At 40.2% G+C, this 14379-nt stretch overlaps 1 protein-coding gene across 1 annotated transcript; it reads left to right on the forward strand.

Moving 5' to 3' along the window:
- Positions 1–667: 667 nt before the first annotated feature.
- mfsd4aa (major facilitator superfamily domain containing 4Aa) lies at positions 668–14237 on the forward strand (the record flags this gene model as incomplete). Its single annotated transcript, XM_083972458.1, has 10 exons — positions 668–897; positions 3641–3839; positions 4578–4832; positions 6989–7118; positions 7201–7316; positions 7794–7967; positions 11839–11986; positions 12590–12660; positions 13087–13207; positions 14185–14237. The coding sequence occupies 10 exons, from the start codon at positions 668–670 to the stop codon at positions 14235–14237; spliced, it is 1497 nt and encodes a 498-aa protein (XP_083828584.1).
- Between the last annotated feature and the right edge of the window lie 142 nt (positions 14238–14379).

Consider the following 14379-nt stretch of genomic DNA (forward strand, 5'->3'; position numbering starts at 1 on the left):
ATTTTTAAATACATATTAACCCCATTAACCCCCATCATCATATTATAATGTATGACATAATACATAGATATAATTATAATAATATCAAATGAATAATTAATTGATATAAAATTAGTATAATAAACAACATAATATAAATCTAAACGAATGTGGATTGATCAACTAAGTTTAAACACAACCCAGTAAACAGTAAAAGAAAGAAAGAAAGAAAGAAAGAAAGAAAGAAAGAAAGCACTCAGCTTGTGTTTGTTAGTAAATCAGTGGAAAAATAATAATAAAAAAAAGTATCTTGTTGACCAAGATCTTACATTATTAAACTCTTCAGCCGTTAGCAGCTGCTCTATGTAATTTACATTCATCAAAACTTTATAACGTGCTGAGAAAAAAAACACCCACATCTCAGAGAAAAGCGATCTGAAACCAGCCTGATAGAGGGCGGGACCTTGCGATATCATCCAATCAGCATCACGTCCGTCAACAGGATAACTGGCACTCAGGCGGAAAGTGCCCTGGCGGAGTAACTCCTGAGCTCTGTTTACTCTCTCCGGTGACACTTTGTTTTCCCGGTGTGATACAGCTCCACTCCGACAGTGTGAATGAGCAGCTGGCAGCAGCTGTCTGGTCTCCGCAGCTCCCAGGACTTCCAGCTTCCCCTCAGACCGACACCATGCTGCTGGACGAGCGGATCTGGTCTCTGCTCAGGCGCCACTGGCACCAAACCCTCACCTACTGGAGCGTGTTCTTCAGCTTCGGCCTGTGCATCGCCTTCCTGGGACCGACCATCCTGGACCTGAGGTGTCAGACCCACTCCACCCTGCAGCAGATCACCTGGGTCTTCTTCTCCCAGCAGTTCTTCCTGCTGGTGGGCAGCAGCATGGGAGGACTCTGTAAGAAAACGTGAGTCTAGTTAGTGAGCGTTAAAGTGAGGGGGATGTTTCATTTTTACACAGTCACATCTCTTTGTTAGTGGCATTCAACAGTGATTTCATTCAACTTTTCACATCTGAAGGAATGTAATATCCCTATAACTACTTAACATTGACTTCCCACACACCAGAATATAGCTACTGTGTAGTTATTACATTTTGTAGGCTGAATAGCCTACAGCTAAATATTTTAAGGGTAATTAAACAGCATGTGTTTTGGCCCCTTCAGCAGCTGCAAACATGCCTGACATTGTTTTATCTAATTTACACCAATTATCCTAATTTATTTGGTTAAATTGTTTTGAACTTCTGGATGAAGCTAAAGAAAATAGCAAGTTACCTCTGCATGGTCTCACAGACCACAATACAAGGTCATATACCAATTTCCTCCATGCTAAGTATTTGCGGCTGCCAGTAACCCTAACCCTATTATTTTTATCCCTTTCTTAAATCAGTTAATTCATATTTTTCCTTCATTACAGCAGGTAATGTACATGTCAACTTTCACTACTCCTTTTCATGCAGGTTCCTTATTTGAGTGACTTTCTCACTAATCCCACAGGTGCTTTTCAAATCTGCTTTTACTAAAGCTTACCCTGCAGCATTAAACTGGTGATTAGTTATTGAGTAATTTCTCATGCAAAAATACTGAATATTTCATAGTTACTGTTCTTTAAATATTTAGGAGTTGCTGCTTTGTACTCATGTGACCATAAACTGAATAGCTTTAGCTTTAAAGCAGATATCAGTGGAATGTTTTTGTTAATATAAGTCCTAAATAGTCCTATTTTCCGTCAGCAATCACTTACATGAAGTATTTCAGCCTAAACACGAGTCTCTCCGTCACTCTGCTCTGCTGTAACCCGAGGAGAAAATTTTCCTTGTGGGATACAAGTGTTATCCAATGAGGAGAGAGAACGGCATGAAGGGCTGTGTGTGCAGCCAAGGGATGCGCGTGAATGTGGTGACGTAGCACGAGGACCAATTGATGCCTGACAAGGGCGGGGGCTGCTAACTCATGGTGCGTTCAAAGAAACTCGTACTTTGTGTTTTTCCTTCCTGTGAAGTCATACCAGTTCGATCTGGTACGAGTTCACGGGTCGGAAGTTACGAGTGGCCGTTATAGGGAACTTTCACAGACAACAGGATGGTAAAAACACGAGCTACGGGTTACCTGGAACGCTACCAAGTCGTAGTTGTGACTTGAAGCTGTAACTTACGGTTTCAAAAGCCTGCCTTGAACGCAGCATTAGCCGAAACGGCCGTGAAGCTGATATCTGCTTTAATTCATAACATTCACAACAATGTAAGATGAAAAACACCCTTTATTACTGTAATAGCGTCCTTTTATGCTTATTTTCTACATTGTCATATTCAAAGGTTTTAGCTCAGTTTTAGTTCTAATTTTTTAGGAAGGGATCACATATACGTTATATTAGATTTTAGAAAAAAACAATAGGGATATAGGAAAAGAGAAACATTTACATGCAATGTGTGCATTCTTAAGTCAAAGAAATGTTTTCTAACCAGAAAATGGGCTAAACTATCCACATGTCCAGAATCCAGTCTAACTCCAGACAAGAGCTGTTTGATCATGTACTATGACCTTGTCCCACTGAGGACAAAACCCTGAGGAGATGACATTTACAGAAATTAAACCTCTCCTAACAGGACTGTTTAAATCTATGGATATGGAGTATTTTGATGATGGCATTGAGAGTTCGGCCCTGGACAGTTAGACTGAATTGTAAATTTGCCTGGCAAATCGGTAATATTCAAATGGAAGACAGGACTGCGCCAGACCTCACCCTTTGAGCAGCCACCAAACCATGACCTGTTGGTGTGAAGTGGATAGACATGTTTTAACTTGGTCAACACCTAGGTATGATTTTTATCTCGTGTGTGATACATGGAACAGTATTTTTAACACATTGTCTTTGCTTAGGAAAAACTTTGCTCTCTATAAAGGCTCTTTATCTCATTACCTTTTCTCTTGTGTAAAATGTGCGTCACTCAACCACCATCACATTTCTCCAACTTGGAGACTGTGTCAGCTGAACCTCTGATGAGAAACACAAACACATATCATCTCTGTTCTCTCTGAACTACTTTATTATGCTCATTAAAGGGAGTATTTCATCACACAAGTTGACATACTCTTACAGTTTAGCAAGAACCACCTGACAGCTGCCCCATACAGTATAATATTATTACAATCTGTAACACAGCAAACTGGATTAAAAAATTGTCATGTTAAACAAAGTCGACTATGTTTCTACATGGTCAGCTGCTTTAGTTCATCACATGCTTCACAGCTTTTCTAAAAGTTACTGTATATAGGACAAGGTGAACTGGAGAGCGGAAAGTTGGCACATTAATCTTGCAAGGGGAAGATATTGTGTAGGTGTACCGAGGGCATGAGGCCTGTGATAAACTAACTGGGTAAATAAAAGTTATTTGAACAGCAGACCATCAAGGTGACTTTAACTGCACCAACAACAAGCTGGAAATACCCGTCTGGCCCGGGCTGAGTTACAGTAGTCTTCATTACAATAAGAGAGTTGTATGTAAGTAAATATTTAGAATATGTTTAAGACAAAAGCACAAAACTGATGCCTCAATTTGCACTTCTCAATGACTGGATATTTGTCATTGTGAACTGAATACACTAAATAATGTTGTGGGTGTTTGTTTTGACCCTGTGTCTTCTCCAGACCTGTGTGCTCCTTGTCAGCGCTCTTGTCCTCCACTCTCATCATCTCACTGGTATTTGCCATTATACCGCTATGTTACCATGTGGGGCTTTTGTCCGTCGCCATGGCACTCGCTGGCACAGCCATGGGGGTGATTGACACTATTGCCAACCTGCAGCTGGTGAAACTCTACCAGAAGGACTCGGCCATCTTCCTGCAGGTCAGTGGAGGGTTACGGTCGGGAGAGGGGCAGCAGTGAATGTCTCTGTGTTTGTATTTTTATGTTAAGCACGAAAACAACTGTGGCTGTTCGCATGAATATATAAAAAGCTTAAAAATCTGAAAAAATAACACAGTAAAATATTACAGTCTGTTCAGGTTTATTTACTTTATTGCTGAAGTAAGTTTAACTGGTGACACTGGTTTAGTATACAGTTTGGTTAATGTTTGACAAAGATTCATTAGTACTTGGCAATTTTAAACACTACTAAGTATGTTTGCATGACAGTTAAAGAGGAACTAAGCAGGATTTTCCCGTGATTATGCTACATTTTTACCCTAATTAAAAAGCTCTGGAGTACTTATGATAGTTAACTACATGACTTGCAACTTGTTAGGAGTGAGAACGGAGGCTCTCTGCCTTCACCTGGCGTCTCATGGCTGAAAGCCAACCTTGCAACATCAGTGTAGTACCTGGCCGCCGGCCCGGTGTCCCAGCTCTTGTCTCTGCGCACCGCAACACAAACGCGCTCCATAACCCGTAATCTTTTGACTACACAGATATACAGGTCGTAACATTGTATATGTTATATAACGTTATCCACCGCTCCATTGATTGATTTTTCGCCGGCTTCGTTAAAAACAAATGCACATGGCCAGGCGGAGGGTTAGCAACGCAGAGGAAAACTTCACTGATGTATTAACTCTAAACTGGATCTTTGTCAATGTTTCTCCTCAGGCCTTGCATTTCTTCACTGGCCTGGGAGCGCTGGTCAGTCCTCTGGTGGTTGATCCATTCCTGTCAGATGACAGCTGTGTTCTGAGAACCAACTGGACCGCCAACTCATCCTCCTCCTTGGACCTGCAGCACCTCCGCAGCAGTCTCGCCGGGCATGGAACAGCACTGCACAACATTTCCCAGTATTCTCTGCACACTGAGGGTGTCGTCATCACCAGGGTATCCTATGCATTCTGGATCATGGCCCTTATCAACGTGAGTTCATGGTTTCATAATGATGCTGCAGAAATGTGTACAATTCACACTAGTAGGCTATGACTTATTCAGTCTAATAGCCTATATTGGATCAAACATGCATTACTTGTGGATGGGAAAGTGACAGGAACTCTCTGTTAAGGTTTGATAGGAAGCAAGGTAAAGCTGTTTGATGACTGATTATGACATGAAATTTCTGAATTGGTATTTAGCAAGAGCAGCCTCCATTTACATTTACACTAACCAGCTACTTTATTAGGAACAACTTGCTAATACTGGTTTGGAGACCTTCCCCAGAAGTTTTGGTCCATGATAGTCGACATGATAGTCGACATGATAGTACACACAGTTTCTGCAGATTCGACAGCTCTGTGATGAGAATCTTTCAATCCACCACATCCCAAATGTTCTCTATTGGACTGAGATCTGGTGATGGTGGAGGCCATTTGAGTACAGAGAGCTCATTGTCATGTTCAAGAAACCAATGATTGGAGCTTTGCAACATGTGATCCTGCTGGAACTAGCCATGCGAAGATGGCTACACTGTAAACAGTCATAAACACATAGACACCACTTTGAGCCATCGAGATAAGGCAGGGTGGACCCATGCTTTCATGCCTTGTTTAATCTGCTATTTACATTTTTGTGAGACGATGCAAATATACTATTCTTAGCTGATAGGAGTGGTAATAGGTGTGGTCTTCTGCTGCTGTAGCCCATCTGCTTCAAGGTTCAATATGTTTTGTGTGTTCAGAGATGCTCTTCTGCATACCTTGGTTTCAACCAGTCACTGTTGTCTTTATATCAGCATAAAGGTAGGGAGGGGAGGAGATCTTTTTACTATATTGTTTGAAGTCCTCTTCACACCCCGATTGCAACCGATTAATCAAATGCCTTTTCACAAAAATGAAAAATGTCAGTCACCTGTGAAACTGACAATCCCGTAAAAATATCATCCAATCATTTTGAATGCCACAAACAAATTCATTGGATCGTGATGCATCTATCAAACTGCCATCTGCCCCTCCCTCCCCCCTCTGCACGTACCCCTCTTCAAGATGGAAAAGCTTCTGCTACCTTGCTAAATTCAGCAAGACAGTTGCAGCAACGTTATGGCAGAAAAGAACAAGCATTGCGTGTTTCTGTGCTCTGAAGGTGTGGCTTCGGAGAGAGGTCTGAAGTTGCTTGGACTTTTGAATTGTGTATTTTCAAAATGTAGCCTGTTCGAACTGTTTTTCCAGGATTTCTTTAAACCAGCCTGGTCATTCTCCGCTGACCTCTGGTATCATCAAGCCATTTTCTCCCTGAGAACTGCCACTTACTGGATATTTTCTCTTCTTATGAGTGATCATTCTCTGTAAACCCTCAAGATGGTTATGTGTAGAAATCCCAGTAGATGAGCATGTTCTGATTAACTCAGACCAACCTGCCTGGCACCAACAACCATGCCACATTCACAAAATCACTTTAATCTCAACCACGTCTACATGCCAAAATGCATTTAGTTGCAGCCACGTGATTGGCTTGATAGATATACGTATGTCCCTATGGGGCCGGCAGCAGCCTGACATTGCCATTTCTACATTTAACAAGTTCTTTATGATAGAATGAATCAAACATTTGTATATTCCATCATCTGCTGTTACCAAAAACTCTAAGCTACGTTTGCACTTGGGGTGTGTGGAAATTACAAACTGAAATCATTTGGTCTCAGACCTGTAGGCCATTAAGAAAAAACAAAACTTGTTACATTACCATTGACATCAACATTTTTTCTTGTTGGGCTTTGTGAAAATAATAATAATCATTTTGTTGGTTCATAATTATATGTGCGTATCCCATGACCATGCACAATTTCATATCACAAATGACCTAAATTGAATTTAATAAGATAATATAATTTTAAACAGTGTTTTTGCTCGGCGCCACTCACAATTGAGTTTCCAGTTCTGTTCACACACTATGAGCCTGAGAAAGAAGAAAACAAATACAGCTGAGTTTTTCTATTTGAAATTGATTTGTTCCCAGCAGAGGATGAGATAAGACAGCATGGCTTCTATTTTTATGAGAGGAGGGTTCACAAATTGAATCAACTGAGAGGAAGTGATGACTGTTGGTGGGTTTACAAAAGTCACTTTTTGCCCTCCCTCTGACAGCTCCCTGTGCCGACAGCAGTGCTTGTGTTGATGTACCATCAGAGGTTGCTGCCTTGCTTCAACAAGAGTCCTCGCCTCCTGGACAGGGGCTCTGTTTCTAGCACAGGCACCACTGGGGACTCTGGCCAAGGTAATGCATCTCACTGTGTGTATGTCTGAGACCAAACTATACAAATAAAGTGGCAAACCTTTCAGTATCCCTGTCCCTCCAGGACATGGGAGTGGGACTGCTTGCTGTAACTTTGCCAAACTCCGTGGACGCCCTGCTACTTTCTTCATCCTCCATGCTCTAGGGGGAGCCATCCTCTTCATCACTGATGGAATTATAGTAAGACTTCCTGGTAATGTTATACACATTAAACACCATAGATATACTGTATAAGAAGACTAGATGACTCCCCTGACGCTGCGGCCCAATGACACGGCATCGCCACACAGCCGCCATCTTGGCTAGGTCAGCTCTCCCTCAGAACATTAAACCTATGGTGAATGTTCTAAAAAAAAAACTGCTCAGTTTTTGACAGATCCGTCATGCATGCCCACTTGTCTGTGCGGAGATGCACAGATACAGAATGATATTGCGTTGGTCGAGCCAAAAGCAGAAAAATCTATTCGTGGCGGACATAATTTATTTGTGGCGGGCCACCATAAATAAATGAATGTATGGGAAACACCAAGCTGATACGTTACTGATACACTAAGCCTGTTTGTGTAAAAAAAACAACAAAAAAAAACTTAATGTCAGACTAAACTTTGACTAGAATTAGCTTGGTGCAAACCTCTCATTGTTTTCCTTGTCCCACAGGGCTCTTATGCTGGTTTTGTCTACACTTACGCAGTCTCCCCTCCGCTGCTGATGGGTCATAAGACTGCAGGCTATCTGGACAGTATATTCTGGGCATCCATCACAGCAGGAAGACTGGCTTTTATCTACCTGTCCTACAAATATGAAGCACCTAGGCTGCTCATCTTCAGTCTGGTACAGTATGAACACACTTTTAAATGACAAATACATACAATGAATACAATATTCAACATTACAGTGAAGGGAATAGTTCTCTTTGTTTGATATTTCAAGAGACTTTTGGTTAAGTAACCATAAGTAACCCCCCTGCCTGCAAACACATGCTCAGGAATGGCTGATACATCAGCTCCAGTATCTTATCGTAAAGGTTGCTTTTTTGCCTTTCACATTGATGTCAGCTGTAATGTAGTGAGGCACACGCCCTGACTGAGTTCCGTAGGCATGAGTTGTAACCCAGTATTGCAGTTACACCTGTTGTTGATATGCGGAACAAAAGTAAAGTTCTTAGCACTGAGCACAACCAGTGTCTCCCGTGGTTCATTACGGCTAAACATCTATACAACAAACACCATATCAGCCATCCATGGACCCTCACTGTCCTCAAAAGTCATTGGGCCTCATTCACGAACCGTTCTTAAGAACAAATTTGTTCTTAAGTCCTACTTACGAAGTTTTTACGAAGATTGTGGCATTCATGAATGTTTTCTTATCCAGAATTTGTTCTTAACTAAGAACAAAATCTAAGAACAGTCAGGAGTATACTTAAGCACTTTTAGGTGCTGAGACTTCTGCAAAAATAACCGATTATAGCGTTTTCTTTTGTTCTGCAGTTGTATGACATTATATGATTTGAATAAGAATTATTTTCTTATCTTTTATGATGTTTTTAATAATCATATATATTAATAATAATAATTGACAAATCATTTCAGTCTCTTAAAAAACATTATAGACACTAAATTCATATCATATCTTTTTTGGGGGGAGGGGGGGGGCATACAGCTGCGGATATGATTTTTTTTCCCCTAATTGCGGGCTGCAACAGTGCACTTACTGTAAGTGTTCACACTACACACAACTGTTTTTTTTTTTTCATATGTGATAATATTTATGATGGCACATGTGAGAGTGTGGTCTCTCTGATAACAACCGAAGAGCTGCATCCACTGCTGACGCTACTAAATATAAATATAAATATAAAAATATAAAGTTTAAACTAAATATAAGCCTTTTGTTTATTTCTTTGTTTCATTCCTGCTGCAGTAGCGCACCATGCAGTTCTCCTGTGTCCTCAGCTACTGCATTAACTGAGCTGGCAGATCTGCACACTCTTCCATAATGACCATGTTTACCGCAGTTGTGGCAATCCAAATTTTTAGCTGGACATTGTGATGCAGGGGGAGACATTTATTACATGACTTATATTCCTCCTTAGTCTGAATGGGCTTCTTGAACAGCTTCTGCTGTCCCTGTGGCAGTTCTTTGAATTTGCTTTTGAGACGTTTACTCTTTTTAAAGTGCATTGCATCCACAGCTAATTTACTGGAATTTGCCTCCTCTCTCAGGTCTGACTGCTAGCGTCAAATTTCTTTGGACTGCCTAGCTCTTTACTCCTTCATGTTTTAAAGTCAGTGTTTGTCCTGTTTGGGATAGATTGTAATGGTGGTTCTAGCGAGCCTTCCTCTTTCTTTTCCTTCCTCCATGCCATGAATTGTGAATGAAGACACCAAAACTCTTAGCTTAGCAAACCTTGAAATTTTACTACACCATACCGCCTTTCTCTTTTTCTGATTGCATTTACTCTTCTGACCCACTCGGATATATCAAGAGATGAACCTATCCCATTCAATGAATTGCTGGTCACATATTTGACAGGAAATTGAAAAGTTATAATAGATATAACAAAATAGAAAATAACTTCAATTTTTCAAGTTTTTTAATAGCTTCTTTATTATCTGGCTCTACTCCTTCCTTATGACCTTGTGGCTGAATAAATCATTGAGCTTCTCTTGTTTGTGATGGTGAAGAACATTTCCAGCTGAGTACTGCTTTCTGACATTGTAGGTGGGGATACTTCTCCATTAATGTTCTCCTCAAAGTTTCTGCCTCCCTTTTCAGTTCTTCTTTCACTTTGGGGTTGCTCAGTATCTTTGAGTTCAATTTCCGTAGTGTAGATTTATGGTCATTACTAATATAAATTATCATCTTTACTGGCATATTACCAGCGTGTCAATTGTTCCAGTATCATGTGGCTGAATTTTGAACTGGTCTCTCTTTAAAATGTAAAAAAAAACTCAAATCAAATCTCTACCCAAGCAGCAAGTACAGCCCTCCCCCTATAAGTAATACCAATTTACCAACCTTTAGGGAGAGCCCATAGGGAAAGGTGTCCTGAAATCAAATCGCAGATGTTATTATCTCTGCAGTGCAGCTTGTGACCCATCAAGTAAGATTCTCGGTGCAGATATGGGCAAAGGTCACAGCTGTGTGTCATGCACTGTATGAAGGGGGAAATGCATGTTATATACAGTACATACTAGTACACTCCATGATGACCACCACAGTTCGAGAAAGGATCTGAAAGACAATGAGGAAATTGAGGATCCTCAGTGGCCTGTTTCAACTGTAGTTGGATGGAGGTATCTATTTCACTTCATATTCAGGGAAAGAGGATGGGCACGTGTGTGGTCCTCCACCTGGGCCTCTTATTACTTCTTCTCACAGCCTCCCTGTGTGTTTTTCAGTTTTTCAGTTGGGAAGGCGTCAGACTGAATCGGTTTTCGGCAAAGGAAGGTCTTTGACTTGACACCTTTCCTTATAGTTTGTAGCTGTGGACTCGATTTAGTCTGAAGTCCTTGCCTATTGTGATTCCTACAGAACTCTGTCTTCTGATCTTCTCACCACAGGAAATTAGTGCTAGTGGTTTACCTTTCGGTACGACACCCTTCGTTTGCAGGCGTCCCTGGCATTTCTTGTCCTTTTTTCACTTTGTATTAGGCTTTGGATAATGGGAAAGTCATTGAGTTTCCAGCCTGACAGACTCCTTAATAGCTTTTCTTTGCCGAAATAGCTCAGTTGGGAGAGCGTTAGACTGAAGATCTAAAGGTCCTTGGTTCGATCCCGGGTTTCGGCATAACATGCTCTTTGACTTGACACCTTTCCTTAAAGTTTGGAGCTGTGGACTTAATTTAGTCTGAAGGGTAAACCGAAAGGTAAACCGCTAGCACTAATTTCCTGTGGTGAGAAGACAGAAGTCTGTAGGAATCACAACAGACAAGGGCTTCAGACTGAATCAAGTCCACAGCTCCAAACTTTAAGGAAAGGTGTCTGTTGTTATTCCTGCAGACCTCTGTCTTCTCACCACAGGAAATTAGTGCTAGTGGTTTACCTTTCGGTTCCACAACCATCGTTTGCAGGTGTCCCTGTTGTGATTCCTACAATCCTCTCTCATCTGAGCTGATGTATCCTGTTTCCAAAGCATTGAGCAAAGCCCCTATGTCAACAATATAAAGAATGGAAAAAAAGCATGTTTCTAATTTCACTTCCTTGTTGTTACAACAAGAATCACCAGTAAGGGAATCATTGATTCATTACTGTAATCAATTAATTGGCATGTGCCACATCGGGTAGAGCAAGGTGGTTTCTTAAAATCCATAGTTTTTAAATCAAAACAATAGTATGAAATTATTGTGCCACATTAAATATTTTCTGTAAAATCAGTCCTTGGCCTTCATTTGTGAGCCAAAATTGCGCAATTTGGGAAAATGTGGAATTGTGACTAAATAACACGTTTCTTTACGTGTTGATCACTTAACCTGGTATCCCTAAATATCTTAATATCTAACTCCAGACTCACCCATAGTTTCCAGTATTTCTGTATCTACCGTATTCTGCTGCTTACCATCTTGCATATTATGGATTTAATATGTTCTCACCGAATTCAAATTGGCAAACCTACTGTTTAGGGTGTCAAAATCAGTTTCTGCAGGTTTTACAAATACATAGACTTGTGCATTTACTCACACACTGTATCTTTATGTTTCAGGTGGGAGTCATACTGATGCAGTGCATGCTGTTGATTTTCTACACAAGCTGTGTTTTTCTCTTCATTGGTACCTGTGTCTTGGGACTGTGCATCAGTAGTGTGTTTCCCTCCATGCTGGCTTTCACAGAGGACATACTAGACTACAAAGGTTAGAAAGACAGACACACTCTTTCACAATTTGTGACATGCATACTATCAATATCAACTCATCTTGGACTTCATATACTTTATAGACTAACTTGTTATAGTGCTCAATCACACTCAAATGCTCAGTAACATTTAAATGTACATTTATAAACAAATGCTGAAATAAACAAATACAAGATTGATAAACTGTAAGATATTTGCCAAAAAAGTCAATAGATAATACAGATAATAACATAGATTCTTTACATGTATTTATTTATTAATTAAAATGTTTAAATGAAACTACTTGATTTAATCTATTCAGCTTCATGTATAAATGTCTAATCAGACTTTTCTTTATTAAATTATAACATTTATTTGAATATAACTGAATTAAATATAACTTGATCAACTAAAATAAATCTAATATAAATCATTCATTCGTTTTAATATTTTTGACTTATTATGTATCATTGTTGCATGTAATGTGCACTTATTTTCTAATTGTATTTTAGCATCAATTTACATTTTCACTTTATGTGTTGATGAATAAATAATTTGCAGTCCTCTGTAACAATTTCTGCTGGCTTTTTTAAGACAATATGTTGTCTCTTTCATGTCAAAGGTTGTGCCACAACTGTCCTGGTGACCAGTGCCAGCACAGGAGAGATGATGTTACAGCTGCTTGTTGGATCGGTAAGAAGTATTTCATGACTGTGTGTGAATGTGTCCTTTGTTTGCACAATAGTTCTTCTGATCTTTTGATTTTTTTGTCAACGTTTTTTTTTTTTTTTTTTGATAAATCATTTCATTCGATTTGCTTTACTGTGTCTGTCTTATCTGTCTGTCATTATTTTGGGACAGGCTTTTATGTATCACCAATGCAATATTTCATGGTAATTAAAACAGAAATGTATGGAAACCCTGCTGTGTACTTTCAGCAACATTCAGAATCCGCCTGCAGCAGGGTGTCCAAGCATTAATCTGGTGGCAGTGACCTGTGTTGGAGTGAATGAAGCGGAAACGCTACTACCTGTGGCTACCAGTTATGTTGCCACATTCCAGGGTCGATTGAAGAGATTAAAAACTACTCTGTGTGTGCGTGTGTACTTTTGTGTGCAGGTTATCCACAGTTGGGGCAGTTACGCTTTCCTGTTGTGTTGTACAATATCCTCCTTCATCGGCTTCTGCCTTTTCCTCCTGTTCCTCTATGTTCAGCACATCCACAGAGACTGCCATACAGGTAAACACAGATCAGGTAGGCAGCACATATCATGAGAGAATGAAACTCCAATCATAAAAAAATCAGTATATCTGAAAGAAAAAGGATGTACCTTTTCAGGAACGCTGATGTCACATGGCATTGTATGGCGAAGCATGAAATGTGATTTAATAATAGATGCTGTGGTGAAGCAAAACAGGCAGCAACACAAACAATACACGTCAGCGCACATAGTGTGAATCAGGGTGTGGGTTATCATTGAAAGAAATGTTTGTGTCAGTGTTGTGAGATATAGTAGGTGGGGGAGGTCAGCTTTGAGTTGACACATTCCCTTTACCTATTTTAAGATTGTCTACTGGCAGAGTTTAGTTTCTGCTGCCATGGCAGTCATTATGGAAGCTGTGAATAACCACCACACAAACTTTAGCAAATAAGCACATGTATTCATGCAGCTATATTCATAGGTTTTCATATATAATCACCTGGAACTAAGAATTGTGTGTTTATTAACTTAGAATGAGCTCTACTAAACCTACAGTATATAGAGAGTGGGTCCCTGCACATGCAGCCTGTCATGTTGTACTGCTATGGTTTTACTGTAATCCAGAACAAAGTGAACACTCCAGAAAAGGTCTTTTGCCTGGAGGCCACCATAGGTTCTTCGACATCCTGGGAAAAGGTGGGATATTCAGTTCAGTTAAAGGGTTCAGTTCTAAGCACAGAGGTAAACACACTCAAGATGCATTAAGGACATTCGAGATCACTCAGTCAGACCACATTCGGTGGTGGACAGTAATGGTGGCAGGGTTTTTATCTGATCTGATTTGAGGGAGTAACTCCGACATTTCAAATGCCTCCTATCAGAGTCTTTGAGATCAGGGTGTTAAATTTCATATTTTGTGTAAATGTAATATTTTTTTGGCTGGTGTTTGAACTTAATCAACAGCCTGCAGTATGTCGGTCCTCTTTTAATCAATCAATCTTGTTTTTCCCCTCAGACTCATTCAAAAACACGGACATGAAAGAGAAGCCACAGACAGGAGGCTCATGATCCGAGGCTCGCTGAGGGACAGTGCAGTGCAGCGAGGACAGTGAAAAAACTGCGTGAGAACAATCTCAGGGAAAACTGACATTCCCTAACTTTGCTTTTTATTTGCCAGGATGAGCTTCATGCTGGCCTTCCTACAGAGTCG

This window comes from Trachurus trachurus (assembly GCF_905171665.1).
Source record: "Trachurus trachurus genome assembly, chromosome: 5".
NCBI lineage: Eukaryota > Metazoa > Chordata > Actinopteri > Carangiformes > Carangidae > Trachurus > Trachurus trachurus.